A 27,943-nucleotide genomic window follows, 5' to 3' on the forward strand; every position below is an offset into this window, starting at 1 on the left:
GAACACTACTCAAAAGAAAATAGAAAAATTTAAAAAATGTTTTGTCATCACACTCTACTCAAGCTGTATGAAGACGTATCACATACAATGCAAAGTCTCTGTTGTCTCTACCATATTTTTGGCTCCTTCTTTGGAAACAAATACGTTTCGTTGCTCATTGGTTATAAGTTACACAAATTAAATACATCCATTGATTAATGCAGAGGTTAAGCGGTCTCAGTCAAGTTTCAAAAACAAAAAAATCCAGATCAATTGTAAATTTATCTTAACAAAAATTCAAGAAAAAAACTAATGACAATTAACAATGAGATATGTGTATACCACTAAGCAGACAAGTTTTGATTAAAGAATGTAATTAGTAGTATATGAAAACCCACCTTCATCAACATCTTTATAAAACTATCCCCTAAGCTAATGCTCCTCCATTCTTAAAGGTACTCAAGGTTAATTATAATCATCATTCATCAAACTAAAGACCTACATACTTAGTAACACATAGTCATCACAATGACGGGCTCTGGCTCTCCTTGTGGAGCTTGCAAGTTCTTAAGAAGGAAATGTATAAAAGGATGTGTGTTTGCCCCATACTTTTGCCATGAACAAGGAGCTTCACATTTTGCAGCCATTCACCAAGTGTTTGGTGCCAGCAATGCTTCTAAATTGCTCTCTCATCTTCCCGTGGAAGATCGACGCGAAGCCGCTACTACAATCTATTATGAAGCTCAAGCTCGCCGTCAAGACCCCACCTATGGCTGCGTTTCTCATATCTTTTCCCTTCAACAACAAGTAAATACATATAACTTCCTTTATTAAAACCCTTATCTTGAATTTTTGATATGACATTTATATATGGATAATTTGGAAATATGGATCCTTAGTTTTTCTTGGTATTATGTGTAGGTTGTGAACCTACAAACACAGGTAGAGATTCTAAAGCAACAAGCAACACAAAGCATGATGGCTAGAGATTCTCCATCCATAGAAGACTCTAATTACTATCGAGATAATAAGCCTCAACATCTTCAAGAACCTCAAGATCTCCATAATCATCATCATCATACCACTTCGAATTATTATCAAAATGGAAGTTTGGAAACGGAGCACAACTCTGATCTAAAGAATATCATGACGTCGTGCTACCACCAGAACCAAACCGGGACGAGGTCATTCATCGGAGCTGGTGGAGATACCACGGCAGCTAGTTACTACTACAACTCCTCAAGTGGCTGCAGTGAAGAAATTAACTTGACCAACGGTGAATTTTCCAAATATTCTGAATTGGATCAACATTTGAACACTTTTAATCAACATCTTCCTGGCGGTGGCGGCAATGATCTGCTGTCCGCGAGTTTTGAGTACACCCCGTAGTCGTGATGTCTTTTTTTTTGGTGAAGATATGAATGAACACGATCAAGAACCGATATATATTAGTAATATAGTATACTTTTACTTTATACGAGTATTAAGTCTTTTTATTGCTTTAGTTTCCATTTGAGTTTGAGCTCATATATCGGAGTCAAATAAATTATTGGGAAACCACAAATAACAAATCCCTAAGCAGCTTAGCTTACTGGCTACTGCGTTGGAAAATTGTGTGTTTAGACATTCTAGGGCCTTATGATGTCCGCCTTTTATATAAATGGAATCTAAACTAAGAATTGTTACCTGAACACTCTATATCTATTGTTTTAATATATCTGGCTATAGTTGTAGAAGGTTTTGGCTATAATTAAATCACGTAAGGTTCTTCCTTACTTTGTACGTACAATATATGTTGTCGATTCGTTGTAACTTTTTGTGTGTGTGTGTGTGTGTGTTTTTTTTTCTGTAAGTCAAAAGGGTTTTGCTTTGTCAAATTGTTATAGAATAAGAATAGTATGATTTTCTAAATTAAATATTACTGCTCGTGACATACACTAGAACAAAATAAAATGCTCGAGTCGTGACATATTTTCATTCTATAAATTAGTAGTAATGTTAAAAACACTATTATCTTATCAATTCAAATTAATCGAGTGGGTTTTTCTGGCTGACTGAAAGAAACAAGTGTCGAGATTTCTTCCCCCCGGAGAGATGTATTTTTAATTTGGGCCTAAAACTCCCTGATTGCTATTATAAAGCGTATTGGGCTAGCTTTTCATACTAAATGGGCCTAGAACGTCTCACACTAGTCACTATCACCACCACATGATGACACTGATTAATTAAATGGCCTGGGGAAAGAAATAGATGGTGTGGGTCACACAAACAACGACTTGTGCAGGCCGCACGTGTGTGTGTGAGAGATTTTAGTTCAACGGTCAAAGACTTCGATTGTACTTAAGCTACGGGCCCACGTGGTGTTAACTCCAGCCGTTTCAGTCTCTTTTTTAACCATTTTTAAAATAAAAAGGAAACAAATTGTGATTTTGACAAGAAGACAATAGTTCGTGTTTATTCCCTGTCAGTCGACATGTCATTGTACTATATAAAATACTACTATATACTAGTTATGTGCCACTTTGCTTTCTTTTTTTCTTTTCTTAATAGTTAGCTATCTCTGAACTCTGATCATCATAACAATAATTAGTAATTTACCTTTATATACATCCAATTAATCCTCTATGATGAGCTTTATCTTTCTTTCATTGTTGCTTTAACATTACTATATTGGTTTGTTTTAATTTTTAATAAACAGACGTCCCTGATGAATGTCTAAGCTAAGTGGTGAATTGGTGATATCATGCTTTGACCACCAGCTTTTGATCTGTTTTATTCTTATTATATAATAGTAGAAAGAGTGAGAGAAATTGAATACAATTTTGTCTTCGGTAATGGGCTCGAAGAGGTCGATATTATTTTATTAAGTACGCACATACATAAAATGTCTTGACTAAGAACAGGCGTCGCCGTATTCTTGTTCATGACTCAAACCACAATAAATTTGTTTGGAGTTTGTAAACAAATTTCTGATGTTTCCCACCTAAATATTAAGTATTATACTTTAAAATACCATATATAAGGTCGACGTGGTGCATTTTTGTATATCGTTGACTATTTATCAGAAAGTTAGTGAAAATTTCAAGAAATCTGTTCATTGTGAATGGTACTGAGATGTTAAATTGTCTTTCTGACCCCGTAAACAAAAAAAAAAATGTTAAGCTATCGAAATTTTCCAATCTTCACTTTCCATGTTGAAGTGACCAACATTCTGACATGTTAATGCTAAAATAATAAGGTGAGACATGTATCAAACATTTTACAGTTTTACTGAATATTTGAGTAGCTTACCGAATGTTAAACAGAAGACAGGCTATCAAATTAACTAGACTTAATTAATGTCTGTCAAACTAACTAACCAGTGAACTATTATTTGATCCTTTCTAAAACTCTACGTAAAGTATTGATCATGTGTTAATTAAACTTATTACTACTATTTTCCTTCTATTAATAACTTGTTTTTGATTAGGTTACCTCGAGATTACAAACCATAAAGTCCTTTCTAAAAAGACTAAAAGAGCACTTGTGATTTTAGGTGTGGACAAGGACAACAATCGAAGCTTCTTGGTGGGGAATCGGGTTAATATTAGATGAGACTGATTAGAGTTGGCAAAGTAAAACTAATTGAAGATCATTATCTGAATTTAATTTAAGACATTGCATACGATTCAGGGGACATTTTGTCTATAGGACCACTACAATTTTTATGGAGGATTGGCGCTATCAGAATTAACAAGACATTGCTTAGTTAATGTTAGGTAAACATGTTTATTAAATGTATTATCAATGCGTGGTCCATTTATATATTACTAGTAATTTTATACTAGATGATATGATTTTCGATGATTTGCTTCTCTGACAGACAATCATAACATCCATACCTCCTATGTTCTCCAAATTCTTTTTTCTTTATCAACAAATTTTCTTTATTGTTTCATCCCTTATAAAATTAATACTATACTTTTATAGTGAAAGTAAAAGTTGACTTATACATATTATTTGTATCGTTTAGACCATATAGTCATATACTACTATTTAGCCTTCATAGAGATGCTAAAAATAAACGGTTAGTTGACATTTAATAACAAGCATGTAAAAATATTAATTCATAGATATGTACAAAGAAAATGTCTTTGTTAAGTTTAGATTTCAATACAATATCAGTTTTAGACAAATTCAAATATTTTTTGCTTGTTGATTATAAATCAACATTAATTTTTTTTTTTTAGTATCTTCCACGGAAACTAGACAAAATTCGTAACGAGCCAACTAAACTATTTGGTAATGAATTATACACCAATCAAAATGAAATATTTTAAAGTTTCGAATAAGTGTGTCTTCTAAAGTCAACCCCTTGGGTCCGCCGCGCACGTCTACAATTATTATATTTCTAACTTATGAAAATTTAGCGAATCCTTAAACAAACTCATGATACAAGGTGATGGAGCTCAGTCTGCACAGAAGCATCTCTATTAGGATTCCTTTCTATTAATACTAACCTATAGAATTTATCAGTCTGTCAATCATATTATTTTCTCTGTATTTGTGTGACATTTTTTTTTCTTCTGTCATTACCTTCTTTGCTTAGTTTATTTTATTCATGTAACTATGTAAGTAAGTATTATAGTGTCACTGTCGAGTGGGATAGTCACTTATAAATTCATTTTTTGTGGGTAATCTAAGACACGCAATAATTAATCATGCGTGAAAATCACATTTAGTCAACAAACATCTATATTGATCAACGTTGATAACTATAACAAACGAAACCATCGAACTATAACCAATTAATTGTATTGTTTATTTATTTTCGTTTAGAAGATTTGTGATATTGATCGATCAGGACTAAATCATTTATGTTTAAATTAGCTAAACCGAATAAATAAGATTACTGTCCAGCCAAATCTTTCAGCTATTGATCGATGGCCGAACCTCAGCGAATACAAAGCAAACATGGATGAAGACATCTTTATTGATGATAACATGCATGTGAACATGGAATGTTATGTTCTCTGTCTGTATACATAAGTTACCAAATTATCTTAGTTCTTCATCATTCTAAGAGCCAAAGCCTGAAGCTCACCTAAATCGCTACTACAATAATTCACTGATCTCTTCTTGTTAGGATACCCTTCATGAAAGCCTAAACCATCGTGACCGTATACGCTTCCTCCGGTTTGATGAGTGACATGAGTCTCTCGCACATTAGCTGTTGTGGTGACGTCACTGCTCGTGTTGCTGAAAGATTCTTCTAGCGAGCTCTGAGGCGAGACCGGATTATTAGGGTTTACATGACCGTAGTACGGATGATGATCGTATGTTGAGTATGTACTACCGATCGGAGAGCCACTAGTTTGTTGCCACGTCATAAACTGGTTAGTACTCTCCGAGCTGTTTCTTAGATCTCCGGCGGCTGACATCTGGTGGCCAGCGATCTGTGCCTTCATTTGCATGACTTGTGCTTGCAAGTAAGCCACCTATATATAAACGCATCAAACTCTAAGTTAAACAAGATTGATCCAGGTCTATTCAAAAGTTGTAAGCACATATATAAAATATGCTTCCTCCGTTTATTATGAAGTTATAGTCTCTTTTTTTTTTCATTTAACTTGATCCCTTTGTGCTAAGAAAATAAGATGTTGCAATTTTATGTAAATTTATATGGTATTTCTAAATATTAGCTAGGACATATGTATGTAATTTACATACTTATAGTGATTCCTATTCCAAGAATAGTAAATGCATCCAAAGATATAACTAATTTTATAGTATCCACAAATTTTATAGTATTCACAAATTTTTCAAAACATTCATCTTTATGAAACAGAAAGAATATAGTGTCGTTTTCAAAACATCTATTTTTATGAAACGGAAATAATATAGTGTCGTTTACTCAAGATATTTTTATGAAACTGAAAAATGTAGTGTAGTTTACTCAAAATTTCTTATGAAACGGAAAATATAATGTCATTTACTCAAGATTTTGATGAGTCGAAAATGACAAACAAACACCTGTTAAATTTGTAAACAATATTCCTTCCAATTGATTATTTTGAACTGATCTATTTATGCGGTTGACAAAATAAAATTTAAAAATTTTATGAAAAAACTGATTACCTATTTGTAACGTTTCCTAAAAACTCTACAATTAAGATCTCAAGCTTTTTAATTTTTTAGGCAAAAAATAGTAATAACAATAATGAAGAAAAGCCCTAATGTGAAAGCAAGCGATATGATGGGAAAATAAGTTGTTACTAATTCATCAAAATTTTGTGAGAACATTTAATCTCATATGTACGAAGTCTCATACCAACCAACCACCACTAAAATTATGCAGTGACTAAACAAATAGTCTATAAATAATGATGGGTCACTAACGTACTGGGTCAATTACCTGTTGTTGAAGGGCGAAAATATGAGAGACACAGCCATAAACAGGGTCATGAAGACGAGCCTGAGCTTCGTAAGCGATGGTGACAACAGCTTCACATCGATCACGGATTGGAACATTAAGCAAAAGCTTAGAAACGTTGCTTGCTCCAAACACCTTGTGAATAGCTGCAAATCTTGCTGCTCCTTGTTCCGATGAGAAGTACGGTGCAAATATACAATCGGATGCACACTTCCTCCTCAGGAACTTGCATGCACCGCATGGTGAACCTGATCCCGCCGTTGTACCGCTACCGGAAGATGCCATCGGCGAAACAAACAAAAAGAGTGTTGATTTTTATGTTATTTGTACAAAAAGAAAGAAGGGTTCCCTTGTTTCGGTTTCTTATGTCCCTTTTTTTGTTGGTTGGATATTTTTGAGAGATGTTGAAAGGATTGGAAGAAGGAATGGTTTTAGAATTGGGATCGTCGTCGGAGATGTGCACGAGCGAACTAGGAAATGGTGATGGAGGAAAAAGAAAAAGAAATGAAATGATGATGGAGAAGTGTTTGTTGTCTTTGGGTGGATTTTATAAAAGGAACATTATGATGAGAGAGAAGAGGTCTTTTTTTCTTCTTTTTTTCTTAGGCATACTTATTTTATATCTTCACTCAATGATTATTTACAATCACATATTATATGATACTATTTTAATTTGTTATTTTTGGTCTACCATATTGTGTCATCTCTGTATATAAAATCCTTAAATTCTCCATCAATAGAGTATGAGCCATACTTATCGTTTCGTTTATATGTATATTGTAATATTTTATAAAACTGTAATTCGAATGACATAATCTTCATCTTTTATATTCTACTTTTTATATATGGAGTTTTGACTATATTAGAATTGGAATTTTATGCTATAGTGGGTATTTCATTTTAAGTCATACACAACTTACAATTTTTTTTTAACACTTGAACACAGCTTCCACTATTGTCTAAAAAGATTTATTAACGAATCCTATAAATGATGATACTTAGCCGAAATATGTGATCCGATTTTAAAATGCTTCTATAAGAGCTTTTCCGCTTAATAAAAAATCGCAAATCCTTACAAAATCTTGATTTGAACTCTCGCTGAAAATATATACAAACTCCAAATCACTCGAGCCATTAATCAATCTAGAGTCTTCACTAAATTTTTTTTTGATTTTTATAATCTCTCAAGCTAGATGTTACGTTGTCTAATAATGTTAGTACGTAGCGGATCCATAAAATACATTTAGTCCATTCACAAGCTTTACGTTAGCTTTGAATTCACATATAAACACTATATTTAGTCGGTTGATAGATCATGAACTAAAATACAGTATGGAAGTGTATATGAAGAGTTGCGTTGTCTACAAATAACAACATTTTGCTAACACCATTAACATTAACTGAGATCATGTTTTCTAACTTCTACAAATAAAAAGAATGCAATTAATGTCCAAATTTATCGAATGAGCCAAAGGGTGTGAATGGTAGACAATGGAGGGTCACATGTTGGATTCTAAGGAGACAATCAATCATGGAGACTGCAACATGAGATTTTTATTTTATTGGATTTCAATTTTTTTCTATACAATTATTCGATTTCAATTTAGTTAGTTCCACTTATTTTTCTTCTCATTCGTGGATTTCTATAGAAAAATATCCATATTTTTAGTAGTGAGGTAGTCTTAGGTCTCCTATCTCTTTTTATCGTATTATTTTATATTCGTGTATACGTTTGGTTTCTTGGAGCTTCAAAGCGAACTCAACTTAATAATCTATTTTGTTCTATCTTCTTTTATTATTTTAAAATTGTAGAAAAGTTATTTATAAGTTCTTCCGCCGAACGCCGGACATCGGAACTGCTGCTGTTTGTCGTGATGTGTGGGTGACCGGGTGAACCGGCAAATGCCCGTAAAGATGTACCGACAAATGCTAATGCCATGAATGTATTTGAAACCCATTCTTGTTGTCTAATCTTTAATTAATTACGTAACTATAAGCTGATTAATTAGAGTCCCTTTATGAAAAAACAATACGCTAAAAGCTCTAAATATTTTGATTGATCGTGCTGGATCTGCGTAGGTGGCTTGGGAATATTTGGTTACATGGATGGAGTGAGTGTGTAGCTGGTACAGACTAGGATTCAAATCACCTGAGGAGATTATTAGAATTTTAATAATGTTACCCAAAAAAAATATTAATATCATGCACTTACGGATTGTGTACACGAGGGAAATCGTGTGATGCGATTAGGATAGTGTGCGCATGTGACTTTCACTTATTGCTCGTTTTCTTAAAATTACTCGGTTTTAGTTGGTAAATTTGTTATCATATAAGAACATATACTATATGTTTGGCGTTTTTTGTATGCATAAAATATCAGATATTCAAAATCAAAAGAATAGAATTCTTGGCAAATTTTTTTTTTTTTTAATTGTCTTAAGAAAATGTTAGTGTGTTCCCATAATCCCAGTTAAAACCTTGTAGCTCATGGTAATCTAAACATGTTAGTCGAGATAACTGCAGTTTCCGTGAATACGTTTCTTTTTCGTCTTAGATCATAAATTACTGAAGAATAATTGTTGACATAGCTAGCTTTATAAATAAAGAAGACATAAGAACTTAACTTGTGGTGAAATCAATCTATCACTTGGGAGGTTTCTTTCTCTCCATCACGCCTGACTTAAGCAAACAATGTCTCTTTTGTATTTAAAACTTACACTTCCCTTTGGACTTTCTCGAATTTTTTTTTCCAAATATTATTAGAATAATTACTAGTTGATAAAGTATCTCATATTTTTATTTGTATTGCAACGTCGTTTACAAATTTCAATTTCTGATTTTTGAATTTTCCATGGCTATATACAATTTTTAAAATCATGTGGTTAGATGTACAGTACTCGGTTGAGAGTGAGAACGAGGAAGGACCACAACTCACAAGTGACAAGTCTGGTTACGGATGAAAAGCAAAAAGGCCGTTAAAGCCCAAACATAGAGGGTGGGGTTGGTTTTTAAAAAAATTGCACCAGCCGGGAATCGAACCCGGGTCTGTACCGTGGCAGGGTACTATTCTACCACTAGACCACTGGTGCTTCGATGTTTAGATCTTCCAAACGTATGTACTCATCGGTTATTTTATTTACTCTAAGTTGATTCTTCTCATTTTTCCTTTTGTTTTCTTTGGTCGAAGGATGAACAAACTCTTATCACATTTAACTCCAGTTATATCATATTTTGAGTTATGTATGTCACGGTTCAAATCAGATTCAGAACAATCACTTCAGACGAAATAAAGAGATTCTTGAATGAACCGGTGAGAAGACATAACTAAAAACATGTGATTTTGAGATAGAGACAGAAGTCAATGTGATTGGACAGTTAACAAAACCTACAAGTTTTGCAGTTTTAGCCAAATATAATCTCTAGGACTACTCAAATCAATTCCTCACCATTACTAGAAGTTAGAGTCAAATCTATTTAAGACAACGGTACGGGTGTGAATAAAACTGCAATGGAAGGTGGGTGATTATTGTAAGAAACACAAGAAATTTTTGGGGCAAATTTGTAAGCAGAAGAAAAATATTAGGGTGCATGATGAAATTCTCTTAGCTTTCACATCACTCAAACACAAATAAACTCACTGTAATTATTATTCATGGAAAAGGGAAGAATTGAAGGGAACGTAGAGATTAGAGTGGAAAGTGATCGATTCTAAAAATGGAAAGGTGATGATGAATTGTATATTAAATTAAAATTGTTGGGGAAGATGGAAAATGTCAGATTTAATTTGTTCATGGGGAATCCACAAACATCCCAAATGTATTGACCAAAACATTCCATTTTCTTGTTACCTTTTCACATCACTTGTTTTCTAATTTTCTAACCTTGTCTCCTACACTCTTGGCTCTTGATCTGTCTGTATGTACTCTCTACATTCATTCATGTTTCGTATACTACAGACTCTACGACATGTATATATCTATATATATATGGTTGTGGAGTTTAATTTTATAACCAAAAGAGCACCAATTGCAGGAACAAATCCCTATATGCATGCACACACTCACACGTGTGTATTTTTATGTGATGGAAAAAGTACAAAATTGTGTTAATTTAATAGTAACATTTTGTTGGTCGATATCAGTGGTTGAACTTGACTGACGGGCCGGGTGATGGCATATATAATAGCATAGTTAAACATTAATCTCGATTTTGACTTGATTTGCAAACTCATATTCACAAGTCTCCATGTCCGAACGGCTCTTCAGCTATAAACTGAATGTGTTATAATTTATAGACATTTTTCGCAACAATAGTAAGAAAATTATCCTCATTTTGAATCGGACAGTTTTTTTTAATTAACACATACACCATTAAGTACTTATATGTATGTAAAGCTAGAAGCATTAATATATGTGATGGTGAGTGTAAAAGATGAAAACATTAACTATTCATGAGTCAATTGATCATCATCCATCTTTATATGATTCATAGTACCACTTTGTCGCATGCGTTTGTGTCTTATCAACCCATCTCTATAATAATGCAATCTTTATCACTTTTTGTCTTTCTTAATACTTCATACACATGCAACCCACTTTCTCTAATCTTTCCTAGCTAGCTCCTATACTGCACGTATTTTTATTATACAATTTACAAACAGGATGATTAAAGTTGACAGTTTTTTATTTTTTTGGCTAACAAATTGTTAGAATTAACACCAATAATATATATAAAAATTAAAAATACAAACATCGTGTGAATATAAAGTTAAAAAATTACAACACATATCGTTTTCTTGTTTTTAAATATCTTTTATTGTTTGAAAAAGTATAAGGAAAATAACACTTATACTGGAACTTTATGTATATCCGTTTTAAGATTATACTGAGCCTTAAGAGATGTAAACACTGTTGGTAAAATCATGGATAAATATTTCATTATAAAAAGGTACAATCCTATAAAGAAACTTAGAGGCTTTTTCAACTTTATTTTGTTTATTTTCTTTCTGACCTCCATTAAATTTAAGTCTAATACTATTTAATACCATTAGCCTGAACGCAATCACAATCACTTGCTCACTGCTCAGCTATACCATGCACATACTGCTTATAATTAAAACTACTAATCAAATGAATCTAAAGGTATCCAAGTCGAAGCTCCAAATCAAGAACTTGTTTGGGATTCCTCAAACTCATCCCAAGCTCCAACCCCATGACTTGATCATCTTTCTGGTTCATCACATCGCCACGGCTTATCTCACATCTTACAGAATTACATGCATCGATGACACCCTTCTTGAGCTCTCTGCTACATACATTTCTCTTGTTCTTCTCTCTGTCCACCATCAAACCTCCGTAGCGAGTAGTAGTACTGTCCAAGAGATCGAACTGGGCAGAAGGAAAAGGAGTTGGTATGGATCTCTGGTTGGTTAGGGAAGGCTCAAGGTGAGCTGGTGTTGTTGAAGCGGAAGATGAAGATCTAATATTAGGGTTAGGGTTTGCAATAGGTATGTGGTGCTGAGGTAATTCGAATAGCCAAGAAGGGATCTGTCTGAGTTTTGCCCTGTCTCTTCTATGGACATTCATGTGGCCTCCAAGTGCTTGAGCAGATCTAAACTCTCGCCTGCAGAAGCTGCAAATGTAGTTCTTGGGAGGCCATGGGATCAGCCCAGCTTCGTAATTCTTGTAGTGATTCATGATGACTCTGTTGTCAGCATCAGTATCCTCTTCTTCTTCTTCTTCTTGGGTTGTGCTTCTGTTGCTGAAACTTGCCAAATGTGTCCTCTTCATATTCTCCAACAGATGGTGGTGAATGATGATGATACTCCCCTGCATAATATAAGAAACATGTTATGTATAATAATGGTGTGTATAGACTAATTCATGAGTGAAAAAGAATAAGAGTGGAGGATGAGGAAAACCGTAGATATAGAGATAGAAATATTTGAGTTTGAGTTTGGTGAGGATCTAAGGAAGAATAGCTACAGAGGAGTTACTGTGTGTTATATAGAGTCAAAGGGGAACAAAACAGAAGGTGGTCTTTTAACTTTGCTTGAGAGGGAGAGGTGCATTGTACGGATGATCATTTATTAGGGTTTAAGTCTGTTACATGTTTGGTCAGATATATTGGAGAATAATGAGTATAGCTATAGGCTATGCTCGATTAGATTTTATTGAGTGTAAATGATAAAAAAAAAGAAATAAGAGAAAAAGGAAGAGACAAAGAGGTAGTTTCATGATTAAGAGGGAGAGAGAGTGAGAGGAATTGAATAGAGGATACTTACTCATGATGCTCATGCCTGCAATGTGTCTGCTTATTACTATTATTAGAAGTTACTTGAGACCAATGTTATTGTGGTATGGGAACTCTGTGTTGCATTAATATTTTGTGTCAATATCTTGCAGGACACTTTGCCATTTCATTTTCATCATATTCCATCTTGGCTCCACAAATCTCTTCAATTATATATATTTGCACACATATATTACATATATAGCCGAGATGTACACCTATGTTGCATTTTATGATACTGAGAGATGTATATATGATTATATTATCATAGATTATTGCAGTGATAGGATGGTGGACTAAAAGAGTTGATTTTGACATCGAGTAGAAACTGTAAAAGAAAGAAACAAGGCTTGTGTGTATGCTGCATTAAGGACATACAAATGACGTATTGATGTCCTTAGAAGTTATTGCACCTTATATCTACAATTAAGTTAAGTACATTTGACACTGAACTAATTCATGCCAACTACTTTACTGTGTATTATTAGTAGAACAGCTTGAAAGAAATGAAACAAAGAGAGATATAATCACCAAGCCAAATTATGAAAGTTGTTAAAAAAATTGGTGGATAAATATAACTAAAACCCCTAAAAAAAGACTTATGGGTTAAATACTTTATATGATAACAAGACAATACTTTAGAGCTAGTCCATGATTTATTATCATTGTTTCCTCAAAGCATATATAATCGTTGTATGTCTCAGTTCTTGTAAGGTTAATTGAACCGATTTTAGTAGTTGGTCTTTTCGATTTTTGGATTATTTCAAAACAATTTTTTTTTCCGATTTTATGTTTTGAGTGACATATGTAGCTTTGTTTTTTTTAATTCAGTAATTTATGTCTTATCCAACAAGAATTTGGAAAACTTTATTATAGCTTTTTCAATAATTTAATATCTAGTACTCCCTCTGTTTCACAAAGAGTGTCATTCTGAAGAAAATTTCTTGTTTCACAGAGAATGTCATTTTACATTTCCATGAGTGTTTTAATGCTAAATTTTCTTTTTTACCCCTAAACCCAAAGCTATTTTCATTGAATTTTGATCATTAATCATTTAATAAATAGGGGCAAATAAGTATAATTCAAACTTTTTTTAATTTGTGTGAAATGTGTCAAAATGACACTTTTGTGAAACAGAAGGAGTATATTTTTTAAAAAGGAATCATATAGTTAATGCATATTTATTGAATTTGGACATTCTAAAAATTTTAAATTTAGTTTTGGAAAAATCATAATAAACCCTATTAACTTTTGTTCAAAACTTCCCAAAAAAAAAATCCTCACTTTAATTTATGAAACGCAGCGTTTCGGGAAAAGGAGAAAAACCAAAGAGGGTCGCAATCGTCGTCCTCTGATGAATCCATCCATTGCTCTTCTTCGCTGTGTAACTTTGCCTTCTTCTTCTTCTTCTTCTTCATCGCGATAACTCCTGTTTCTTCATAACGATAAGATTCTACAGAACAATCGAATCCTTTCGGAAGTAAGTTATAATCTAGGGATTTCCTCTATTCGCTCGTGTTGTTATTTGGCTCTGTTAGGGGATTGTGATTTTGATCTAATCCGTAGATCATCAAAGGGCTTTTGAGTATTTTGACCTCCTGGGTTCTATTTCTCGTTAGTATGTTTATGAAATTGAAGTTTGGAATCTCGAATTGATAGTTTCTGCTTAGGATTTTGAAGTGTACGCTCTCTCTGATACGATTACAAACTCTTTGAATAATGGTGCACACAACTCTTGATGGTCAATTTTGAAGCTATGGTGTATCGTTTCTTAGAAGTATGGAATCATCCTTCTTCTTCTTCTTCTTAGTTTAGTTGATATCATAGGGTTTGAAGAGTGTGAACTAGACTTAGCATTAAGTTTGATTATTGATTTGAAATACTAGTCTAGGATACTTTGATTCTTCGATTAGCTTTAGTTTACGGCTTTGTGTTGCTTCCTGTCTTGGATCAATAGATCATATGAATAGGATGTTAAGGTTTTAGATAACGTTATCTTATGAATATAGTTTTTCAGAGGTTGTTTGCTAGCTGTGGAGATTTCTCTCTGTCTACCATCAAACCTCCGTAGAGAGTAGTAGTACTGTCCAAGAGATCGAACCGGGCAGAAGGAAAAGGAGTTGTTTTGGATCTCTGGTTGGTTAGGGAAGGCTCAAGGGGAGCTGGTGTTGTTGAAGCGTTAGTATGTTTGCTAGTTGATTTAGGTTGGACTGATGTGTAATCTGTTTGCTTTGTTGTTGTTTTGAACTCTTTTTTAACACTTTTCCATTAACTTATCAGTTTTGGTTTGTTGATTAAATTGCCAGAAACGGAGGAAGGAGAGACCAAGCGCCAATTTCTCTAATCTGAATCTTGATTTCCTGGAATACTCGATTGCGTTTGCTTTGGTTTTGAGGTAATGTGTTTGTTTCCTTCTTCATGAGAATCTGGATTTGGTTATTCTGTGGTCAGGTTTTAAGTTGATTTCTGAATTGGTTTGATCAGGAGAGGGAGATGTCAAACCATCCGAAGATGACATGTGTGTCTTCGGCGCATCAGAATTTGGAGGAGAAGCTAAGAGAACTTCAGGAGAAGTTCTGTCATCTTCAGGCTGCTAGGAAAGAAGGGCGCCATGGTGACCTTGCTCTTTTGGAAGCCCAAATCTCTCAGAATCTTCGTGAGTGGCAAGCTGAACTCACTGCTCCTTCTCCAGAATCTTCTCTTCTGGTTCGTACTCCATTACCAAAAACTTGTACTTCTCAGCTGTTTTATGGGTTTTGAAAAAATACTGAATCTGTAAGCTTGGTTGCTTTCTGTATATGAGTAGAGATTTAGCTTTTTTGGTTTTTAACATGCGCAGGGTGAAGGTATTAGCCAATTCCTTGAAGAGTTTGCTGAGTTTGCTCCTCTGTTGAAGTTAGACGAGGAGGATGATGCAACTAGTACGTTAAAGGAACATGCTGCACCAAAGCCTGAGCCTGAGGGTTTCGCTCAAACCTTGTGCCCTCCAGAATGGACATCTGATCATTTTAGTCAAAGTCTTTTCAACGGGAATTTCTCCTGTGGTGTTGAGGTTAGCTAGCTACAGTTTCTGCCTTCAAGTTGTCTTCTGTATGCTTTTGCCTTAGCCTATTTAGCATTATTGTCTCTAGGTTCTGGATTGTTAGTTAGATTCTCCTGGACATTTGCAACACCATTGATTCCATATAAATTTGATACTTTTTCATTCTTGTCTTAATTTTGAATATTTTTGCTAATGTACAAATTCACTTTTCCTATCTCAGGATGCTGGTAACAACACAGAAACACATGGTCAGCAACTCCATTATGCCTTTGAAGGGTTTGATTCAAGCATAAACACTGCTCCTGATTTCCATGATCAAAAACTCAGCAACCTGGATATAACTTCTCAGTATGATTATATATGCTCAGAAGTGCGTCAGGAACTCGATAACAGCCCTTCCATTAAGCTTGACTCTTCTGAAGAGATCGAAAACTTTGCTGAATTTACTACTCCATCAAGTGTCCGTGTGCCTCCATCTGCTTTTCTCGGACCCAAGTGTGCACTATGGGATTGCACAAGGCCTGCTCATGGCTCTGAGTGGTACCTGGATTACTGCAGTAACTTCCATGCGACTCTAGCTCTGAATGAAGATTCGCCTGGCGCAACACCTGTCTTAAGGCCGGGGGGCATCAGTTTGAAAGATAATCTACTGATTGATGCCCTTCGTGCAAAGACTCAGGGTAAGAATGTTGGCATCCCAGTGTGTGAAGGAGCTGTTAACACAAAATGCCCATGGAATGCAGCAGGTGAGGGCATTGGAACATTTGGCCCACTAGAGCCGAATTTAGCTTCTCTTTGTTTTAGTTCAGCATCTCCGTACCTCTTTGAAAACGTAAGCCATATGTGAGTTTCTTATTTATGTCTGACCCTTAATTTTTTGTAATTGCAGAGTTGTTTCATCTTGAACTGGTTGAAGGCGAAACGATTAGGGAGTGGCTCTTCTTTGACAAACCTAGAAGAGCATATGATAGCGGAAATCGAAAGCAAAGATCACTTCCAGATTACAGCGGACGAGGTTGGCATGAATCAAGAAAGCAACTGATGAAGGAACAAGAAGGCCAGAAGAGATCTTACTATATGGATCCACAACCTTCAGGTTCCTTCGAGTGGCATCTCTTTGAATACCAAATCAATGAATCTGACGCATGTGCGTTATATCGCCTAGAAAAAAAAGTAGGAAATGGAAAGAAGAGTCCTAAGGGAAAGATTTCAAAAGACCCTCTAGCTGATCTGCAGAAGAAGATGGGACAGTTTAAAGTGGCTTCAGACAAGCCCTCTCCTCAATCTAACTCAAGACTCCTGCAACAATAGCTCCAAGTTGTCTCCGGCATCCTACAAAAAAGCCATCGTCATCTGTGTTTTTTTTCTCTCTCTTTCTGACTGTATTATGAGGAGATAGGATCATCATCTTTGATTTGATGTATTGTGTTAATATGGACAAGTCTGGTCTTTGCCCTTTTTCTTTATAGAATCTGTGATGGGTTTGTAAATTTTTGCATTTTATTTTTTCTCCTTCAAAACCGCAAGGAAGGATTTTGTAAACGAAGTTGTGTACTTATCCGATCTATAATTTGATGAGAATTTTGCAGTCTTTTGTTTGTTTGTTTTATCTTGATTTGTGGGTGGAGATTTAGCCTTTTTGGTCTTTAACATGTGAAGAGTAGTGAAAGTATTAGCCAGTTCGTACTCCATTACCAAAAAATTGTTTTAGATAAATTTTACTTTTAAATATCACGTGAAGGGTTATATAGCAGAACTGATTTGGGTTGATATAAATATAAATTAATTTGGTGTTTATTATGTTATTATTTTAATAACACCGTCAATATTAGAATATTAAAATTTTTAATTAAATTAATTAAATTAAAATTATGTAAAAAAATAAATATCATGCAATATACTTTGCGTAAAAAAAAATCATGCAATATACCACGAATTAACCCTAACATTAACAATTTAATACAATTATACGATTTCAAATATTAAATAAAATCAACAAACAATTATAACTTAAAATTTAAAAGTTTTACTTTAAGAAAAAATTGCCCCGCGGTGTACCGCGGGTGAAAATCTAGTGTATTACATAAATTATTATATTATTTTAAATAATAACATTAAGTAGTTTCTCATATATATAGTATCTTATAACAAATAATTTTATATTTTATGAAATCATAATTTTCTATTTTTACAAAATAAATTAATTATTTAAAATTATTTTAATATATATTAATATTTTAGAGTTAAATGCTTGGGAAATGCTTCAAATGAGAGCATATAGAAAGAAAGCATTTGAGAGCATATGCAGCTTCTAAATGATCCCTTATATCCTCTCCTAATAAATGTTGATTGGATGATAAAATTAAAAAAAACTTATTCATATGATCTTCCAATTAAAGCCAAAGTGGAAGCTTATCCATATTAACCTGCCACCAATCATGGTTAGTGTCATATTGAACAAATCATGTTATGGTATTTATAATCTAATGCTAATAATATATTTCAGTATTTTACGTGAGAGCAGAGCCATGATACTGTAGAGGCATCATTGCAATCTAGAGCCCAACTGAAAGGTTCTTCGTACTTTCCCTCTGAAATCAACTTTGATAGGGCTTCTAATTTCTGAACAGAGGTTTAAATATAATTGTTAAGCAGCTATTCAACGGAATTAGACAATGCAAGGAAGGATATTAGAGATACTCAATGAAACAAACCTTTGACGGACGATCCTTTTGGCTATCAGCTAATTCACGGGTTAAGCTTTGAGCAGCTGACAAGGCAGATTCAAGCTGGGACAACTGTTCAGAGATGCTTTTGTTGCTTTCCTTAACCTTTGAGGAAAAAGATTCTTCAAGCTGACTTACCGCTTTCTCCACATCACTAAAGGCCTTTTTCCCTATCGCAGGACCAAGAGCAGCAAACCTCTCCTTTAAAGTTAGGAGATTCTTCTTTAGAGTAATATATGATAGAAGTTTCAAGACCACTTAATTCTCACCTTGTTCACTGTTTCTGTCAGTTTGTTGGAATTCTCCATCATCTGATGCATAGTGGTTTGACCTGCTAAGATACCAATAAATTCTCTAGCCGTAAGCGCATCTTCCAACTTACGCGGTTGTGCACTTGTTTCCCCAGAAGTAAAAACAACCGTTGAGGATGTAGAATGTGAGGTAACCAACAGTGGAGAGACTTGTGCAGCATCTGAACATAATCTCCTGTATTCTTCTTTGACGTTGGTTCTCATCTGAAGAGGTCGTCCCCATGATTATTTTTCTCATTGATCCTCTATGGCTTCACTATTTGACCGTAGCCAAAATCATGGTCATTAAGGATCCTCTATGTTACATAAATATTATTTTAAATAAATATTATTGAAAACTTGTACAAAATTTTTTTAAAAAAATTCTCTCAATTATCCAAAAATTTCTCTCAAGCTTTCTTAGTTCCTTCACTGTCCAAGTGAAAAAAATTTACCTATTATTTATTATATTATTTAAATTCATTATGAAAATAAATATTATTCGAGATAATTAATCGAAAATTAAATACGCATTTCCGATATGACCAATTTGGAATCATTGGATCAAGTGTGATGCTACTATTGAATGTATGTATATCCTGTTAAAACTATTGTAGTTATTATAATGATTTTCTTAATTGTTTATACTCAAAATTTAAAAGTAACACTAAGATCCGAATCTATTATTATGGACGTTTATGCAGTTCGAACCTGTCACCTAAACTATAAGTAGAACATTACTTTAACCACCAGACCATATTTGGATAAATTCTCTGATGCAGCGTATATTTGGATAATTTCCAAATATCTTCATAAATTCCTAATATATTTATTTAATTATTATTTAGATAATTCTGTTTAGTGTTTTATGAATATTGAATATTCTATAGGTTTTATCTTTATTATAAATAAGGCGTTTAGGCCTTAGGGGTTGTATTCAGTTTTATTGATGAATTAATAAAAGGGGAGAGTTCCTTTCTCTAGAACTCGAGATTTCTCAACGGAATAAGAAGGCTTAGATTCTCGGGCATTCCCAGACTAAACGAGATCTTTGCCTTCACGACGATACCGAACCGATCATGGACGAAGTAAAACGTGATGGTTGAATTCCGGCGGTTGGTGGTGGAGAGTAGTAGGAAAGCAAGAGAAGAAGATAAAAGCCGCCGGTCGTCACCGAGCCACGAGTGTCGCCGAAATCGCCGCTGAACTTCTCAAGGAGTGCCAATCGGTTCTCTCCTTGACGAGATCCACCCTCCCAACTTCAATCCAGATGTATTTTCGTGATGCTTGTAACGATTCAATTAATATCTTGGCAGCCTTGGCTACTTCGGTTTCAAGCTCGTACCCCCTTAAATATATGCTAAGGCACTTGACCGGTGCGCTCGTATTGTTGCTCCTTTAGCTGTAGATGCGATTACTTCTCTTATAGCTTTGGAAAAGCCAGAGTCATCGAATTTGCGTGATAAGCAAGATTCTTAACAAAAATCTTTATAATGAAAAACCGGTGAAACATTTGGTTTTTGACGGTGGACCAACTCGCATGGAATACGCCAAGATCGCTCTCACTAATTTTCAGCTGCTGGATACGAGCATCTTCGAAAAAGAAGAAGAAGAAGAATTACATATTGGGGATCATTAAAAGGATCAAAGCTAGTGGCTGCAATACGTTGGTCATCCCCATGATTATTTTTCTCATTATTTTTCTCATTGGCTTCACTATTTGGCCGTAGCCAGAATCATGGTTATCAAGGATCTAGAGATGGATGAGAGATGGATGACATTGAGTACGTTACCAAACCACGTTACCAAGACATTGAACTGCTTACCAATCTCCAACGTTAAACATTTCACCGCCGACAAGCTTGGCCAAACTCATCTTGTGGAAGAATCCTCCTTTGGAGAGGATGGAATGGTTTTGAAGTTGACTCTACTCAAAGACATTGGGAGAACTACCCACTCGCTTATCATTCGTAGCTTCGACCAGCTTGTTCTATGTACTCTGTTTTTACACTAGAATTCTTTGGTTGGTTTTAAGAATTCTAACTTTTAGTTGTGTATTTCTCCTCCATCGACATTGTGTCGTGTTTCAAAGGTTGTCTCGTTGTGTGTTGAATGAAACTTAAAAAACCAATAAAAATCAATTAATTTAATAATGATACTCTGTGACTACTATGTTACTGGTCCGTTCATTACATTGGTCTTGTAGACTTCAGCAGGGAGAATATAAGACGCTGTGGTAACCTTTGGATACGAAACACTGAAACAGTGTAGAAGATCTTACCCAAGGAGGTCAGTGCAAAAGGTACAGAAATTGTAAAAAACTTAATTGGCCACGTCGTGATAGTCTAAAAACGCACTCTCTCGCTCAAACCCATTTTTTCATAAAACCCTCGTCTCTCTCTCTTCACAGGCGGCAGAGAGAACTAAAATGAATCTACAAAGTATTGACTGTCACTAATCAAATACTTGTTGTTTTGAAACCTTTGACGAACTAAAATAGATCTTTACAAACTATTTACAAAGACACTTCCTCCATAGAGAGGTAAACACAACTAACCTTCCAGACCTGTGAATCGTAAGCAACACAAACTTAGACTGATCCTCCTCATCTAGATACTTGACAAGAGTTTTCTGAGGGTCTCTAAGGGCATCAACGCAATGGAGCTGGAATTCACGGCACAATTCGCGAGCCTTGAATTTAGACATATCAACAAGGCAAGAAAAATGTCGAGGAAAGGAACTTGTTCTACTACGTCCACACCAAGTTAAATATGAATATGAGTCAGGATCATCAGTAAGCGGATGGATGAGATGCAACTTACGAGGAAGATGAGGATGATGGCCAGCAACGTTGGGGATCTGCTGAAGCACGGCGTACAAACGACTTATTTTTCTCCAAACGCTTCTTCATCACTTAATCCAATTACAAAGCTTTTTCGAACAAGGGATGATGGCAAGTAGAAGGATTGAAGAAGAAGAAGAAGAAGAGCGTTAGGGATTTGAAGAACAACAAAAAAAATGTATAATTGGGCTTTACTGGGCCGTTCATTGAATTGGGCTATAAAAAAGGAGGTATCCGCTTCCTTCCTCTGTTAAAACCCTAAATGCAAAGCAAATCAATTCAATATAGAGAGAGAGTAATGGCGACAAATTCTGAAGCAGAGAAAACAGATGGAGGAGACTGTGTTACTACTACTACGAAGGCACAAGTAATTACTCGATTCTATGCATTAAGATTTTACATTCTATGTAATTCTCACTGATTGATTCACATAAATTTTCTCGTATATATATATGACTTATGAGCAGCAAAGTAGTCGCGTTATGAGCATGGAAGAGGAGAAAATGAGAGATAGCTACTTGTTCTGTTGTGAGAATTTCTACACTCTTCCTGAGATGATCAATTACATGAAGGAGCATCACGGTGTGGAGCAGACCACTGTTACAAAAGTTTTCAGGGAACTCTTAAAAGGTACAAAAGCAGAAGCTTATCTGAGAGTATCACAGAAACGAAGTAAGACAAGAACAACTACTTGAACAGAGAGGCTGGGATGAATGGATGATGAGGGGGTGTGTAGATTAAGTATATTGTTTCAAATTCTTTGGTTTTGGGTTTTGTAAGAAATATACAATATTGTGTATGTCATATTGTTAATCATCTTAGCTCTTCAAATCCAAAATCTAGTATCTTCTTTTGCTTCCGAGTATGGATTCGTTTTTCATATTCTTGAGGTCCAAGGAGATTTTTTTTGAGTCTTGCTTGTCTATATTTTGTCCAAGTCAAATGATATTAGTGCTTTAGGTGCTATGGAATCAGATTACTTACTATAAGAGCTACTGAGTTGGATAGACTAGAGTTTGACCACATAAATTACAAGAGGCACTACAGAAAAAAGTTTATATCTACTAGACATTTGGACTTGACAAAAAAGTTTATAAGCTCTGGCCTAAGTGATGGAAAGACAACGGTTACATCAGCCATGGCAAAACGATAGGAGGAGGCATATACAATATAAAAAGCTCAACCCGCATTGTCTATACAAAAAGGGACTTAGTCTAGAAAAGAGGGTATCCAAAGAATAAACAAGTCAACAAGCACACTTATAAAACTACAAAATCCCAACTGTTTTGTGTTGTAGATGTTTGTTGCTTCTTACAGTAGATTTATTCGTCATAAACTAGTCAAAGCCCTTTCAACGGGAATTTCTCCTGTGGTGTTGAAGTTAGTTAGCTAAGTTGTCTTCTGTATGCTTTTGCCTTAGCGTATTCGTGAGTGGCAAGCTGAACTCACTACTCCTTCTCCAGCTCTCTGCATGTGACGGGAGACTAGCCTCGTTTGATGAAATATTTGCAGTTTTTTTTTTTTTTTTGTTTAATCTTGATTTAGCTCTTTTGGTTTTTAACATGCGCAGGGTGAAGGTATTAGCCAATTCGTTGAGGAGTTTGCTCCTCTGTTGAAGTTAGACGAGAAGTAACTAGTTCGTTAAAGGAACATGCTGCACCAAAGCCTGAGGGGTCTGTACAAATCCATTATTATCAGGTCATACATACTAGATGTTAAAAAATGCACACTCAAATGAGTATAGAAAAAAAGCATCTCAGGCATTAGATATGAAAACTTCATTCATCTTTTATAAATTAGACTGAACTCTGTATCCAAAACCCCCCAAAAAAATGAAGAACATGTGACAAAAATGAATCAACTAATAATACTTTTGAGTAAATCTACGACTCTTGAGTTTATTCTTGAGTCGTCTTTTCAATTTAGATAGACACTTGTCCTCGCATCCTTTCTCTGGTCTATTCTGCAGATACCAAAACCAAGAATATCAACACAAATCTTTGCATGATTATGTATTATAAGTTTATAACCATCACGAATATATCAAGTATACCTTAGTATCTGGGTGTTCGGCCTCCAACATCCTAAGAATATTAACACAGTCATTTGTAATGGTTATATTATCACCAAAAGTATCATCCATAAGCATCTGAAAGTGAAACACGATTGGACAAAAAAATAAATATCTTGCAGGTTTAGAATAAAACTCGAAAAAGCAAATCAGAAACTAGTCAAAGCATTCGAGTTAGAGCATACCCGATCGAGTAGTCCAACGGGACCAACTGAGGTCTTAACATTATTTGAAGCAGCTTGGCAAGCTGTCACGGGATTTCTTGTTATATCAAATACATTGGCAGCTGGGTGTTCGATCTCCAACATCTTAAAAATAGCAGCACAGTCAGTTGAAACGGTTATACCACCAAAAGTATCATCCATAAGCATCTGAAAGCGAAACACGATTGGACAAAAAATAAATATCTGCTCATACCAAATCCTAGCAGAGTATATATATATAACGTGAATTGAGATGCAAATCAGAAACTAATAAAGTCCAAAAGAGTCGCAAAGCATTCGAATAGGGCATACCCGATCGAGTCCGACGGGACCAAGTGAGGTCTTAACATCATTTGAAACATTTTGGGAAGCCATCACGGCATATAGAGTTATCAAATCCGAGTTACTGCAGCAGAAATCTCCGAAAGAAGAGAGAGAGAAACAAATAAAACCCTAGCAGCTGTAGATCGAACACAATGGGAAATTAGTATGAGCAGAAATGGAGAAATAGGCCAGAGCATACTAGTCATAGTGAATTAATGGGCCTTTTGGGCTAAATGCATTTTATAGCTCATAAAATCCTGTTGATAGTAGTATCCTACTTCGATCTTAACCGTACAAATCTTGTTGCTTTTGTGCTTTTTAAGGCAAGTGTAACTCTGTGTTTGGTCCGATTTAGAGAGGACTCGAATTACTAAAGACGGCGTCGGTTTTGTCCAAATGCGAGTCAACTGAACACAACTCGATGCTGCTGCAGTGCGTCGTGTTGTGTTCGTTACTCGTCTTCGTCGTCTCCGTCGCTTCGACCTCTCCCCTCGTTGGCGTTCACCCCTTAGGTTTACTTCTTCGATCACTCTCACTCTTTTATCTTTCTATCGATTAATCTCTAATTCTTTAGTTACTTTGTTCTTTTGTTGTGAGACAGATGAAAAGTATTTCGAATCAGATATTATCAGATGCAAAGATGGCTCCAATTCATTCCACAGAGACCGTCTCAACGACAACTTCTGCGATTGTCTCGACGGCACCGATGAGTCTGGTACTCCCTCCCCCTTCTCTTGACTTCCTCCAACACCTAATTTTAGAATCCATAGAGCTAAGATGAGACTTTAATTTCTTGCCTAGTTTAAGATTTTATAGTATGAATCCATTGATCGGATCAGATTCTGTTTCACAACTTCAATTTTGAAAAAATATGTTTTTTTTTTGTTTCTTTGTTGAGATGATGCATAATTAGGAAGTTTCTCAATTTCTTCAGCTATATAATCTGATTGATTGATTGATTGTATCAATGTTTGTTACCCTTTTTATTTCAGGAACTTCAGCATGTCCAAATGGCAAGTTTTACTGTAGGAACATAGGAAGTTCACCAAAGTTCGTTTACTCTTCTCGTGTAAACGATGGAATCTGTGGTTAGTAATATCTTTGCTGAATGATTTCTCGTTTAAGCTCTCTCTTGGTGTATGATCATGTTATTGGTTCTGTCTTCAGATTGCTGTGATGGAAGTGATGAGTACGAAAGTAGCATTGGTTGTCCCAACACATGTGTAATGGGTGGTAATGTTAACTACATCTACAAACCTAGAACCAACCTTAATAAATCTGTAGACAGGAAACTCGGTTCTACTACTTCTTTAAAGGATTCTAATACCTTAGTGAGTCTTCAGGACATGGTCAAGAATCTCCAAGGTTTGGCTGGTTTTTTTTCTTCTTCTGATGCTACATTTGTTTACTTCGATTGTCTAGCAAACCGAATTACAAGAGATGTTGTTGTTGTGTCCAGGTATGAAGCTAGTCTTCGCACTTCAGCTGGTTTTGATTGGTTTCTTGCTGATCTTGTGGATGCTTAGGCGTCGTGCTCGGTCTAAGAGGAGACGCAAGAATCTACCTCTTAATAGATTAGCTAACTAACTTCTTTATGGACCTCTTTGATTATAGTTTCTTGAAGCTTTTACAAGGAACCTGTATGCTAAAATCACATTATGTCAAGTGTCATTCTAAATAGTTAGTTGAAACTGTATTAGCTTTGGATCATAATTCTCTTGTTCGTCTTTACATCCTCATAAACCAAAGTAGGTACTGATGAGTTAATCACATCTAGATGATCTCATGATATGCATGTATTTTCTAGAAATGGAGATTATGTTAATTAATTGTATTTCATAGACTAGATTCATGAGGTAGATTATGTCATAGATGTATCTGTAATATTCCCTCTTTGGCGTATAACTAATGATCTTTCAAGACAGCAATCTTGTTTGTAAATTTGAGGCTTCTCCCATAATTTAGTAACTCCACTCAGAGAGCTAGCCAAAGAAAACCCATGAATTACCAATCAGACGAGGTATTATGTGGATGAACCTAGAGAATGTAAGGCCTAACATTGTCTCCATGGTCTAGTAAAATTACCAGATTCAGTGATTATGGACAGAGTAATTTTAGGATACCAGTGACAACCAAAGATGCAGGTGGAATGCAGTACAGTCCAGGTAACGCTATAATCTTCTCTATTGGTAACAATTCTTTCACTTTTTTTGAACTCTAATTAATTGGTTGATATGTGAGATACAAATATAATCTGTAATTGGGTCTCTTTTATCCATTGTTGTTCTTGTTCCTATATCTCTGCACTATTATAGAAACCAACCACCAAGTTATTTCTGTAACATTTATGCAGTGAATTAACTTTTGTGTTCTTTTTCAATCTTCTCAAGTTTTCAAGTAGTTAAAGATTCTCTGTTTTCTTGCATATTTCAAGTAGTTAGAGCTTCTCTCTATTTTTTTTTTTTTTGTGTACTATGAATTTAACCCTGGATGTTTAGATATAATACTATTAAACTATACATTTTCATATTTCATAGTTTTCCCCTTAAATTTGTTTTGTTTTGTTATTTATCATTATAACATGAACTGATGAACATATGTAAATGAGACCATATCCAACACATTCAGAAGAACAGCTCATTAAATATGTTCCATTATTTATTACGGTATACTCCATTAAATACGAAAAAAAAAAAAAAAGTAGAAATAAGAAAACTATACGAGTGAAGAAAAGAACGAAAAAAAAAGTTTGTCAAAGAAAAAAAGTGGCAAGTGTCCTACATGTGGGTGTGGTCTTGGAAATATAGAGAAAAAGAGAACACAAAACGAATCACATGGACTCACACACACACTCACATCAACATTATTCTCGTCCTTCCTTCTTTCTTTTTCTTTTCTTTTTTCTTCTTATTTTAACATCTCACTCACTCTCATCTCTTTCTTTCTCCATGCTCGTCCACTACTCTTAATTTTCTAGTTTCTGATCCTCTTCTCTTCAGTGTAGCATTGATTTTTTGGCATGCTATTATATAATAACAAGAGAATTGATTTTTTGGCATGCTATTATATAATAACAAGAGAATCCATTAACATGGTAAAGGAAATAAAGAGATCGATCGTTGTTATTAGTATACAATCCATTATTCGACTCATTTTCTATAGAGAACATTGTATGCTAGTATAATAAACTCATTCATATGAAAACATACCCATTCGCCAAGTTTGTTGCATTATTCACCGAAAACATGACTTAAGTTTTGATTGATTTATTTAATCTTCAGGTAATTATAATATTTGTAAGCAATGAGAAAGAGACTACCACTATAAGCAAAGTTTAAAAGAAGGGGGTCACAAATACACGTGCTTGCTTGATTCCTTCTACAAATCTCTTACATGGATTTTTTTTTTTTTGCTTTTTTAAATCAAGGAAGAAAGAAAAGAAAAAAACCAGTGGAGGAGACTTTCCAGTAAACCGTTGAGACCTTAGCCTCTCTTCTCAAGACAGCTGTTTCATAGCTGTCCGATCTCAATCTCTCCCTCCATGTGACGACCCTACACTCTCAGAGAGAGAGATAATAAACACTTTGATCACATTGAATTCATTATGTTCTTTCATCAAATTTATACATAAGTTATGAATCTCTCATCGCATGCATGATCTCTCTCCTTTATTCATTCTCTTTTAAGTTTTTTTTTTTTTTTTTTTTTTTTTTTTTTTTTTTTTTTTTTTTTTTTTTTTTTTTTTTTTTTTTTTTTTTTTTT

At 34.7% G+C, this 27,943-nt stretch overlaps 6 protein-coding genes and 1 non-coding gene across 9 annotated transcripts; 3 read left to right on the forward strand and 4 right to left on the reverse strand.

Moving 5' to 3' along the window:
• LOC104785128 (LOB domain-containing protein 17-like) lies at nucleotides 430-1,660 on the forward strand. Its single transcript, XM_010510272.1, has 2 exons — nucleotides 430-786; nucleotides 901-1,660. The coding sequence occupies exons 1-2, from the start codon at nucleotides 508-510 to the stop codon at nucleotides 1,366-1,368; spliced, it is 747 nt and encodes a 248-aa protein (XP_010508574.1). The 5' UTR covers nucleotides 430-507; the 3' UTR covers nucleotides 1,369-1,660.
• On the reverse strand, nucleotides 4,934-6,976 carry LOC104785129 (LOB domain-containing protein 16-like). The gene is made up of 2 exons (XM_010510274.2): nucleotides 6,374-6,976; nucleotides 4,934-5,456 (listed from the first exon to the last, which is right to left on the reverse strand). The coding sequence occupies exons 1-2, from the start codon at nucleotides 6,674-6,676 to the stop codon at nucleotides 5,022-5,024; spliced, it is 738 nt and encodes a 245-aa protein (XP_010508576.1). The 5' UTR covers nucleotides 6,677-6,976; the 3' UTR covers nucleotides 4,934-5,021.
• Nucleotides 9,410-9,480, reverse strand: TRNAG-GCC. The gene has a single exon. It is a non-coding gene; the product is annotated as a tRNA-Gly (tRNA).
• Nucleotides 11,370-12,507, reverse strand: LOC104785130 (transcriptional regulator SUPERMAN-like). Its single transcript, XM_010510275.2, has 2 exons — nucleotides 12,312-12,507; nucleotides 11,370-12,219 (listed from the first exon to the last, which is right to left on the reverse strand). Exon 2 carries the CDS (start codon nucleotides 12,178-12,180, stop codon nucleotides 11,527-11,529), a length of 654 nt encoding a protein of 217 aa, XP_010508577.1. The 5' UTR covers nucleotides 12,181-12,219; nucleotides 12,312-12,507; the 3' UTR covers nucleotides 11,370-11,526.
• LOC104785131 (transcription factor VOZ2) lies at nucleotides 14,011-17,316 on the forward strand. 3 transcript variants are annotated; one of them, XM_010510277.2, is made up of 7 exons: nucleotides 14,011-14,162; nucleotides 14,692-14,886; nucleotides 14,989-15,077; nucleotides 15,167-15,388; nucleotides 15,522-15,734; nucleotides 15,946-16,471; nucleotides 16,615-17,316. In XM_010510277.2, the coding sequence occupies exons 4-7, from the start codon at nucleotides 15,176-15,178 to the stop codon at nucleotides 17,034-17,036; spliced, it is 1,374 nt and encodes a 457-aa protein (XP_010508579.1). In that variant the 5' UTR covers nucleotides 14,011-14,162; nucleotides 14,692-14,886; nucleotides 14,989-15,077; nucleotides 15,167-15,175; the 3' UTR covers nucleotides 17,037-17,316. The 3 variants fall into 3 exon arrangements, with proteins under 3 accessions (XP_010508579.1, XP_010508580.1, XP_010508578.1); XM_010510278.2 differs by having other exon boundaries at nucleotides 14,700-14,886; XM_010510276.2 differs by lacking the exon at nucleotides 14,692-14,886.
• Nucleotides 23,396-24,332, reverse strand: LOC104788816 (probable T-complex protein 1 subunit eta). Its single transcript, XM_010514597.2, has 4 exons — nucleotides 24,170-24,332; nucleotides 23,840-24,025; nucleotides 23,637-23,732; nucleotides 23,396-23,546 (listed from the first exon to the last, which is right to left on the reverse strand). Exons 1-4 carry the CDS (start codon nucleotides 24,230-24,232, stop codon nucleotides 23,445-23,447), a joined length of 447 nt encoding a protein of 148 aa, XP_010512899.1. The 5' UTR covers nucleotides 24,233-24,332; the 3' UTR covers nucleotides 23,396-23,444.
• Nucleotides 24,515-25,912, forward strand: LOC104785132 (glucosidase 2 subunit beta). The gene is made up of 5 exons (XM_010510280.1): nucleotides 24,515-24,693; nucleotides 24,783-24,896; nucleotides 25,174-25,269; nucleotides 25,349-25,546; nucleotides 25,641-25,912. The coding sequence occupies exons 1-5, from the start codon at nucleotides 24,603-24,605 to the stop codon at nucleotides 25,766-25,768; spliced, it is 627 nt and encodes a 208-aa protein (XP_010508582.1). The 5' UTR covers nucleotides 24,515-24,602; the 3' UTR covers nucleotides 25,769-25,912.

This window comes from Camelina sativa, chromosome 5, assembly GCF_000633955.1.
Source record: "Camelina sativa cultivar DH55 chromosome 5, Cs, whole genome shotgun sequence".
NCBI lineage: Eukaryota > Viridiplantae > Streptophyta > Magnoliopsida > Brassicales > Brassicaceae > Camelina > Camelina sativa.

What these genes read in the sequence shown, in the direction of transcription:
- LOC104785132 (XM_010510280.1), top strand. Translation starts at nt 24,603, where the DNA reads ATGCTGCTGCAGTGCGTCGTGTTGTGTTCGTTACTCGTCTTCGTCGTC. An exon ending in CGACGGCACCGATGAGTCTG is followed by an intron (nt 24,897 to 25,173) that starts GTACTCCCTCCC and finishes TTTTTATTTCAG; the next exon opens with GAACTTCAGCATGTCCAAAT. An exon ending in TGTAAACGATGGAATCTGTG is followed by an intron (nt 25,270 to 25,348) that starts GTTAGTAATATC and finishes TTCTGTCTTCAG; the next exon opens with ATTGCTGTGATGGAAGTGAT.
- LOC104785130 (XM_010510275.2), bottom strand. Translation starts at nt 12,180, where the DNA reads ATGAAGAGGACACATTTGGCAAGTTTCAGCAACAGAAGCACAACCCAA.
- LOC104788816 (XM_010514597.2), bottom strand. Translation starts at nt 24,232, where the DNA reads ATGGCTTCCCAAAATGTTTCAAATGATGTTAAGACCTCACTTGGTCCC. An exon ending in CCGTTGGACTACTCGATCGG is followed by an intron (nt 23,733 to 23,839) that starts GTATGCTCTAAC and finishes TTTCACTTTCAG; the next exon opens with ATGCTTATGGATGATACTTT. An exon ending in CCGAACACCCAGATACTAAG is followed by an intron (nt 23,547 to 23,636) that starts GTATACTTGATA and finishes TGGTATCTGCAG; the next exon opens with AATAGACCAGAGAAAGGATG.
- LOC104785128 (XM_010510272.1), top strand. Translation starts at nt 508, where the DNA reads ATGACGGGCTCTGGCTCTCCTTGTGGAGCTTGCAAGTTCTTAAGAAGG. An exon ending in TCTTTTCCCTTCAACAACAA is followed by an intron (nt 787 to 900) that starts GTAAATACATAT and finishes TATTATGTGTAG; the next exon opens with GTTGTGAACCTACAAACACA.
- LOC104785129 (XM_010510274.2), bottom strand. Translation starts at nt 6,676, where the DNA reads ATGGCATCTTCCGGTAGCGGTACAACGGCGGGATCAGGTTCACCATGC. An exon ending in TTTTCGCCCTTCAACAACAG is followed by an intron (nt 5,457 to 6,373) that starts GTAATTGACCCA and finishes GTTTATATATAG; the next exon opens with GTGGCTTACTTGCAAGCACA.
- LOC104785131 (XM_010510277.2), top strand. Translation starts at nt 15,176, where the DNA reads ATGTCAAACCATCCGAAGATGACATGTGTGTCTTCGGCGCATCAGAAT. An exon ending in CTCCAGAATCTTCTCTTCTG is followed by an intron (nt 15,389 to 15,521) that starts GTTCGTACTCCA and finishes TAACATGCGCAG; the next exon opens with GGTGAAGGTATTAGCCAATT. An exon ending in ATGCCCATGGAATGCAGCAG is followed by an intron (nt 16,472 to 16,614) that starts GTGAGGGCATTG and finishes TTGTAATTGCAG; the next exon opens with AGTTGTTTCATCTTGAACTG.